The 9,103-nt window shown below is 47.5% G+C and overlaps 1 protein-coding gene across 5 annotated transcripts in view; it reads right to left on the bottom strand.

The window, feature by feature from the left end:
* The window catches only part of LOC118365503 (myosin-10), a 96,763-nt gene that overhangs the window by 11,407 nt on the left and 76,253 nt on the right, over positions 1 to 9,103 (bottom strand). For 2 of the 5 annotated variants that reach the window (XM_052491173.1, XM_052491175.1), the window contains one exon: positions 2,329 to 3,389. In XM_052491173.1, coding sequence (XP_052347133.1) covers positions 3,233 to 3,389 — 157 coding nt within the window. In that variant the 3' untranslated portion in view covers positions 2,329 to 3,232. The remainder of the gene's footprint in view (positions 1 to 2,328; positions 3,390 to 9,103) is intronic. The other 3 variants (XM_052491177.1, XM_052491176.1, XM_052491174.1) reach the window with 3 other exon arrangements.

Here is a 9,103-nt window from a genome sequence, read left to right as displayed (position 1 = left end):
GGATCAAGGGAAAACAAAAGGTCAAAAGGCACAATGGGGGCATCTAGTGACCAAAAACCGGAACAACCCTGGCCAAATCCTGACACATTTAAGTTACAGCCTTATTCTAAAATGGATTAATTATTTTTTTATCTTCTTCTCATCAATCTACCCCATAATGACAGCAAAACAGGTTTTTTTTTTTTTTTTGCAAATTTATCAAGAAAACATAAAGCTAAACTATCACATTTACATAAGAATTCAGACCCTTTACTCAGAACTTTGTTGAAGCGCCTTTGGCAGCGATTACAGCCTCAAGTTTTCTTGGGTATGACGCTATAAGCTTAGCACATCTGTATTTGGGGAGTTTCTCTCATTCTTCTCTGCAGATCCTCTCAAGCTCTGTCGGGTTGGATGGGGAGCATCGCTGCACAGCTATTTTCAGGGAGATGTTCAATCAGGTTCAAGTCCGGGCTCTGGCTGGGCCACTCAAGGACATTCAGAGACTTGTCCCCAAGCCACCCCTGCGTTGTCTTGGCTGTGTGCTAAGGGTCGTTGTCCTGTTGGAAGGTGAACCTTCGCCCCAGTCTGAGATCCTGAACGCTCTGGAGCTGGTTTTCATCAAGCATCTCTCTGTACTGTGCCGTTCATCTTTCCCTCGATTCTGACTAGTCTACCAGTCCCTGCTGCTGAAAAAGATCCCCACAGCATGATGCTGCCACCACCATGCTTCACCGTAGAAATGGTGCCAGGTTTCCTCCAGACATGGCGCTTGGCATTCAGGCCAAAGAGTTCAATCTTGGTTTCATCAGATCAGAGAATCTTGATTCTCATAGTCTGAGAGTCTTTAGGTGGCTTTTGGCAAACTCCAAGCGTGCTGTCATGTGCCTTTTACTGAGAAGTGGCTTCAGTCTGGCCACTCTACCATAAAGACCTGATTGGTGGAGTGCTGCAGAGATGGTTGTCCTTCTGGAGGTTTCTCTAATCTCTACAGAGGAACTCTGGAGTTCTGTCATAGTGACCATTAGCTCAGTTTAGTTTGATAGCTCAGTTTGGTCAGGCGGCCAGCTCTAGGAGTCTTTGGGGCTCCAAACTTCTTCCATTTAGGAATGATGGAGGACAATTCCTTCGACCTCATGGTTTGTTTTTTGTTCTGACATGCACTGTGAACTGGGACCTTATATAGACAGGTGTGTGCCTTTCCGAATCATGTACAAGCATGTACAAGCATTTCTGTTTTTTATTTTGTATAAATTTGCTACAATGTCTAAAAACCTGTCTTCACTTTGTCATTATGGGATATTGTGTGTAGATTGATGATTTTTTTTATATCCATTTTGAATAAGACTGTAACGTAACAAAATGTGGAAAAAGTTAAGGGGTGTGAATATGTTCTGAATGCACTGTATAAGAGGCAATCTCTATCATTCAGTCATGTTGGGTAAAAAGAGTAAAAAGTTCATATTACAACAATATTGTGTGTCTGTGCACAGTCTATCTACACACTCCCTCAGTGTTTTAATGTAACCACAAATACAATGAAGTAATGGAACAATGAATGGCAATGTAACATAGACCATACATCACATATCAGTTTGGAGACAGTCTTGACCCACAACTACTGTGGGAAAGACTAAGAGGACATCAATGTGTTGCACAAGAAATATAGAAGAAAATAAATACTTTTATAATGGATATGTTTATTGGTCTTTTACAACAACAACAACAAAAGTCTAGAAATACAAGAAATAAAAGGAGATGATGAATACCTGGTCGTCAACAGCCAGTCCACTAATAATAACAACCTTCAGGATGTTAAAGCTTTGAACCCAATGAAATCCTACTTTCTGCCTGGCAGACAGAAGGCTCCATAAATCATTCTGTTATAACACTGGTTCACACCAACATGATGGGAGAGGTGCTTATGGTATAATATGACACTAAAGCTATGAAACTGGTTCAAACACTATACACTTTTTCCCCTCATGTCTTTATTGAGAAGTGTCTTTCAAAAGAAACAGATAAACCATTTTTCCCCAAACTTTGTTCTGTTTAAAATAATAAATGGCCTCAAATATGTAATTAGTCATTTACAAAATGGTCATTTATGTTTAACATTTAATAATCAAGACATCAACAAGTGTGCATATTCAAATTGATCGATTGCTCTTCCCTGAACCTGAATTAAAACCAACGCTCTAACACTCAATAAAACATAGTTTGCTTTGTATGTTTCTATGTTTTGGTTGGTCAGGGTGGGATCTGAATTACCCTTCTGTAAATCATGCTAATATTATTCAGACATTTGTAATGTATTGAAATTAAGGTGACACAAGATGTCAAAGAGACCTTTTTGAGTTAAGTATTTTGTACATGGTACAGAAAACATAACTGAATAGCCAGAATTATACATAGCAATATTATAGTATGACAAGCACACATTTGGGCTGTCTGTCTAAAAAAAGGCCTTTGCTCCAAGTCTGACAAACCTAATTCCACACATTATCGTACACCACTTAAAGTAGATTGATATGTCAAATATAAAATGGTGGGTTATTGGACAAGGTTATATTGGTAAAGTTAACAGGGTCTTTTGCTGGTCATATATACAGGGGGAATGCTGAGGCAACATGGCGTGGTACAATCTAATTTCCTACAAACCTGCTACAGCTATTTTTATACTAAACTAAGTGGATTGCAGTATCTCTATGACAGTGGTGGTTTTGATGAAAACATTTCGGTGGGATCATCATTTAGGCTACGATTTAAAAATAAATTCCCTCTCTTATGCTGTGCTTTGTTTTACATATCCTGGTCCAATACTGTACAATCATGAAAGACACATGTTTTTACCGACTTGTGTGCAGTCGTCCACCTGTGTGCCAGTAAACCAGCTGAAATGACAGTGGTTAATTCTAGCTAGAGGGCTGTTTGATTCTAATGGCTGTTCCAGGGAAGTAGCTTAACATCATTATGGTAAACTCCTGCTATTTGTTTTCGAGTGCCTATGCACACTCAGACACCTATGCAATTTAAATGCACTTTTATCTGCAATTGATGTTAAAAACGAATCCAAGACTTGATGTGCGGTATATTCATATGGAGGAGATGATGGATTTGCTTGGCCCTGCAGCTTGCCATAGAGGGGTAAGGCAGAGTAGTGGGGTCCACTGCTGGTGTCTGGGGTTAGGAGGACAGGGGTAAGGTTTGTGGGGGCGGAGGCCATGCTGCGTGTGGGCTGGAGGGAGCGCGTCTACTCTGGTTGGGGAGCTACTGGCGTCTCGTTGGCATTGGCGTCCGTGGTCTTGTTTTCCACCTCATCGTCGGATAGGAGGTCGAGCGATGTTCCCTCCACCTGCAGCTGACGCCTGCCTGAGCGGCTGGAGGAGAAACTGATGGGGCCTCCACGCCTGCAGGGGACAGAGGGGGCCAGGAGAGGATGAGAGGTATTAGTAACGAGGATCATCAATTTGGCCAATATACACAACTGTTTGTGTGTGCGTGTGTGGGGGCTCTAAATACCTGAGGCGGCTCTTGAGTGTGTTGACCTCACGGCTGAGACCCTCGCTGGCCTCAGTGGCATCGTCCAGCTCCCTCTGCAGCTTCCTGCGGTAGGCGTTGGCACGTGTGGCCTCCTTCTCAGCCCCCTTGTGTGGATTATCTGCTGTGCTCCTTCCTACCCATTCCGGACACACTCCCTGGATTTCTCAGCACGCTATCATTGGAAGATGCGCCCTAGTCCCTGGGTCGGATTCCGTCTGAGTACAGTCTGTCTGTCCTGTTGCTGTTGTAAACTGTATCCATTAAACCATCGTTGCTTGCATCTTGCATCCGCCTCTGTATTGTCACAGAACGATCTGACCATACCATGGATGCAGCGAGTTCAACGAGTCTGACCGAATTCATTTCCCGCAGTATCACGAGAATGGATCAACAAGAGGAGAACATCTCCAGCACAGATCGGGCAGTACAAGCCCTTGCGACGCAGGTATCCCAGCTGATCCAACAATTACAACATCTGAGGGGTTCCGCTGCGCCACCTACACCGGCAGTTCAACCCGCCCCGCCAGAGCCGGATTCTCAGCTAGAGCCACGGCTACCGACACCAGAGGGTTATTCAGGTGATCCTGACTATTGCAGAGCCTTTCTTACGAGATGTTCCATGCATTTCTCGTTGCAGCCACGGACCTTCAACCGTGAACAGTCTAAGGTAGCATTCATACTCACACTGCTATCAGGCAAAGCGGCTTTTTGGGGAACGGCGGTGTGGGCGAACCAGGACCCATGCTGCACCTCTTTCCAGACACTCTCCGAGGAGATGAGAAGGGTCTTCGATCGGGCCGTGGCGGGTAGGGAGGCGGCCAGACTACTCGCTGACCTTCGCCAAGGAGACCGTTCAGTATCGGAATACTCCATCCAATTCCGCACTCTGGCCGCAGAGTGTCAGTGGAACGAGGAGGCGCAGTGGGACATGTTCCTGCATGGGCTGGAGGACCGGATCAGAAGGAGATTTATGTTCTGGACCTTCCCAGGAGTTTAAATGGACTAGTGGAACTAGCCTTGAGGGTCGACGCTCGTCTGAGTCGTTGGCCGCCGAGCATGCCTAACAGACCGTATAACGACACGGAGGGCGGGCATGCCAGCGGCGGGAACACGGCCAGTTCAGCCTCCGCTCACGAACCCATGCAGCTGGGGAGAGCTCGCCTCTCCCGGGAAGAGAGGGAGAGGCGGAGATCCCAAGGACTCTGTCTCTACTGTGGTAGAGCGGGCCACTTTATCCACTCCTGCCCGGTAAAAGATCAGGCCCGGTAGTAAACATGAGGCTACTATCGGGTGGTGTCACCACAGAGAAGACCTCATCATCTACTCTCCTCCCGGTAAGACTAAGATGGGCCACCCACACGCACGACACCCAAGCCTTACTGGACTCAGGAGCAGAGGGTAATTTCATGGACTTCAAGCTCGCTCACAAACTCCAGATTCCTATCACCTCACTCACGCACAAGATATCCGTCAACGCTCTCAATGGTCAAGAACTCCCCAACATTTCTCACACCACTGAACCTATCACACTCATCACTTCTGGCAATCACACTGAGACACTATCATTTCTACTCATGGACTCACCCCTTGCACCATTAGTTCTCGGCCACCCTTGGCTCACCCAACACAACCCCAGAGTTGACTGGGGTCATAACTCTATATCCATGTGGAGTAACAAGTGTCTTGAGTCCTGTTTAGTGTCTGCCTGTTCGTCTGTGTCTGATTCTGTGTTTCTAGAGGAGGCAGTGGATTTGTCTAACGTGCCCGTTGAATACCTCGACCTGAAGGAGGTGTTCAGTAAGTCCCGTGCTGCTTCTCTTCCTCCGCATCGTCCCTATGACTGTGCAATAGAATTATTGCCAGGTGAGTCTCCGCCTAAAGGCAAGTTATATTCACTCTCTGTTCCTGAGAGGGAGGCTATGGAGAGATACATCAAATCAAATCAAATCAAATTTATTTATATAGCCCTTCGTACATCAGCTGATATCTCAAAGTGCTGTACAGAAACCCAGCCTAAAACCCCAAACAGCAAACAATGCAGGTGTAAAAGATACATCTCTGATTCTCTGGCATCTGGATTCATTCGTCCTTCCTCTTCTCCAGCGGGGCGGGGTTCTTCTTTGTGGGAAAGAAGGACGGATCTCTGCGTCCTTGCGTTGATTACCGTGGGTTGAATAACATCACAGTGAAGAATACCTATCCCTTACCGTTGATGTCCTCAGCCTTTGAAAGGTTACAGGGAGCATCCGTGTTCACTAAGTTGGATTTACGTAATGCATATCATTTGGTTCGCATAAGGGGGGACGAATGGAAGACCGCGTTTAACACCCCAGAGGGCACTTCGAATATTTGGTCATGCCTTTTGGGCTATCCAACTCCCCAGCGGTTTTCCAGGCACTCGTCAATGACGTGCTGAGAGATATGATTGATCAGTTCATATATGTTTACCTGGATGACATACTGATTTTCTTCTTCTCTCCAGGAACACGTTCAGCACGTCAGACGAGTGCTTCAGAGGTTGTTGGAGAATGGACTTTTTGTCAAGACGGAGAAATGCATTTTTCATGCACAATCCGTTCCATTCCTAGGTTACATCGTCTCGACTGAAGGTATTCGCATGGATCCTGACAAGGTTAAGGCTGTGGTGGATTGGCCAAGCCCAGATTCCCGTAAGGCCCTACAGAGGTTTCTGGGATTCGCCAATTTCTACCGGCGTTTCGTTCGCAACTTTAGTCAGATAGTCGCTCCTCTTACCGCCTTAACCTCCCCAGAGTGCCGTTCAGGTGGTCGATACAGCCGAGGCTGCATTCGCCAAACTCAAGAGCCGCTTTGTTTCGGCTCCCATCCTCATAGCTCCCGATCCCTCGCGTCAGTTCGTAGTAGAGGTGGACGCTTCAGAGGTGGGGGTAGGTGCGGTACTTTCCCAACGTTCCTCTTCTGACGACAAGATGCACCCTTGTGCGTTCCTTTCCCATCGGTTATCACCTGCGGAACGCAACTTCGACATTGGCAACAGAGAGTTGTTGGCAGTGAAGTTAGCACTGGAGGAGTGGCGCCATTGGTTAGAGGGTTCAAATACCTTTTATAGTTTGGACCGATCACAAAAATTTGGAATATATCAGAACCGCTAAGCGACTCAACTCCAGACAGGCGCGGTGGGCACTCTTTTCGGACGTTTTGACTTCTCTCTCTCGTATCGCCGGGTTCCAAGAATGTCAAACCCGATTCCCTTTCTCGCATTTTTGACCATTCCGAACGCCCATCCACTCCCAGTACATCCTACCCGGGACCCTAGTGGTATCCACACTCACATGGGAGGTTGAATCGAGGGTCAAAACGGCCTTAGAAGGGGTAACGCCTCCGCCCGGTTGCCCGCCTAATCGGTTGTTTGTGCCGGAGGGTGTCGGTCCGATGTTATTCGGTGGGGCCATTGCTCCAACGTAGCGTGTCATCCAGGAGTCAGCCGCACTAGCTTTTGGTTAAGCAACGCTTTTGGTGGCCATTGATGGCTCGTGACATTCACAGTTTTGTCTTGGCTTGCTCGGTTTGTGCCACTGGGAAGACTTCTAATCGACCCCAGATGGGTTACTCCAACCGCTGTCGGTCCCTTCGAGACCCTGGTCCCACATCGCGCTAGATTTTGTTACCGGCCTCCCGCCCTCCCAGGGCAAGACGGTGGTGTTGACCGTGGTGGACCGGTTCTCGAAGGCGGCTCATTTTATTCCCTTGCCTAAATTACCATCTGCCAAGGAGACAGCGGTAGCTGTCGTGGATCACGTCTTTCGCTTACATGGCCTGCCGATGGACGTAGTTTCTGACAGGGGACCCCAATTTGTGTCCAAGTTTTGGCAAGAGTTTTGTAGGTTACTGGGAGCGAGTGTCAGCCTGTCTTCAGGGTTTCATCCCCAGAGCAACGGTCAAACGGAGAGGGCCAACCAAGATTTGGAGAGAGTGTTGCGATGTTTGGTTTCTAAGAATCCCTCTTCCTGGAGTCAACAACTCTCTATGGTTGAGTACGCTCACAATTCGTTGCCAGTGGCAGCTACGGGTCTCTCTCCGTTTGAGTGTAGTTTAGGTTACCAGCCACCTATCTTTCCCAGTACGGAGTCCGAGGTCACTGTTCCTTCCGCTCACGCTTTCATCCAGAGGTGCCGTCACGCATGGAGCAGAGCCCGTGAGACTCTTCTCCGGGTGGGGGCGCGCACCAAGGCTAAGGCCGATCGCCACCGGTCGAAGCCTCCGGTATACATCGTTGGCCAAAGAGTGTGGCTTTCTACTAAGAACATTCCACTCCGATCCGTTTGAACAAACTTGCCCCCAAATTTATCGGCCCGTTCAGAGTCACCAGGATCATTAGTCCGGTGGCGGTCCGGCTCAAGCTTCCTCCGGCGTATAGGAGAATTCATCCTACCTTTCATGTGTCTAATATAAAACCTGTGTTTCAGGCACGCATTAACCCGCCGGTCCCGGTTCCCCGCCGCCACGACTTGTTGATGGGGAACCCACCTTTTCTGTCAATTGTATTTTGGACTCTAGAAGGAGGACGCGGATTCCAGTACCTGGTGGACTGGGAGGGTTACGGCCCGGAGGAGAGAAGTTGGGTACCTGCTAGGGACATTCTGGATCACTCCCTTATCGATGATTTCAATCGACAGGTAAATTCGCCTGGGAACGCCAGAGGCGTTCTAGAGGGGGTATTGTCACGGTTCATGAATCCACTGCCTCTCTCTTTCTCTTTCTCTCTCTCTCTCTCTCTCTCTCTCTCTCTCCTCCCGTGTTTGTGTGGGCGTGGTTCCCAATCTCGGCCTGATTGTCTGCGCCAGCTGGAACCACTTATCTTCCGTTTATATGTTCTGTAACCAGTGTTTCTTGTTGTCAGATCGTTGTTACTTCCCTGAGGTTGTGTCGTGTGTCTGTGCTCTTCTCTCGCCGCCCTTGTGTGGATTATCTGCTGTGCTCCTTCCTACCCATTCCGGACACACTCCCCTGGATTTCTCAGCACGCTATCATTGGAAGATGCGCCCTAGTCCCTGGGTCGGATTCCGTCTGAGTACAGTCTGTCTGTCCTGTTGCTGTTGTAAACTTCTGTATCCATTAAACCATCGTTGCTTGCATCTTGCATCCGCCTCTGTATTGTCACATCCTCAAGCTGCCTCTTCAGCTGCTTCATGCGAGTTGGCCTTCTCCATCTGACCCAGCCAGGTGTCACAACAGACATCAACAATGATGAACAGTCAATACTAATACTTACAATACTCAGCAGTCCTATGGTCCAGTGGTTACTGGAAAGAACCTACTGTAGGAAAGACTCCAATCCTAAATCTTCACACCTATCCAATCCTGTCCCACCTTTGCAAGTTGTACTGAATTGGATAGAATTCCTTCTTTAGCTGTGGAACATCTTAAAAATGGACTATGCAGAATTCACCTAATTTCTGTTTGTGTCATAACAAGCAGTCATTGTGTAGAGAATCCATAACCAAAAATATATATTTTCAGCTGTTGTACAAAACCGAAAGTAAAAGACGCAAAAACTAAACTTAAGAACGGAAGGCATAGAAATGGAGCACTTAGAACAGAT

Source organism: Oncorhynchus keta, chromosome 32, assembly GCF_023373465.1.
Source record: "Oncorhynchus keta strain PuntledgeMale-10-30-2019 chromosome 32, Oket_V2, whole genome shotgun sequence".
NCBI lineage: Eukaryota > Metazoa > Chordata > Actinopteri > Salmoniformes > Salmonidae > Oncorhynchus > Oncorhynchus keta.
Note: the sequence above shows the minus strand (reverse complement) of the source record. Positions and strands in the feature narration are given on the sequence as shown.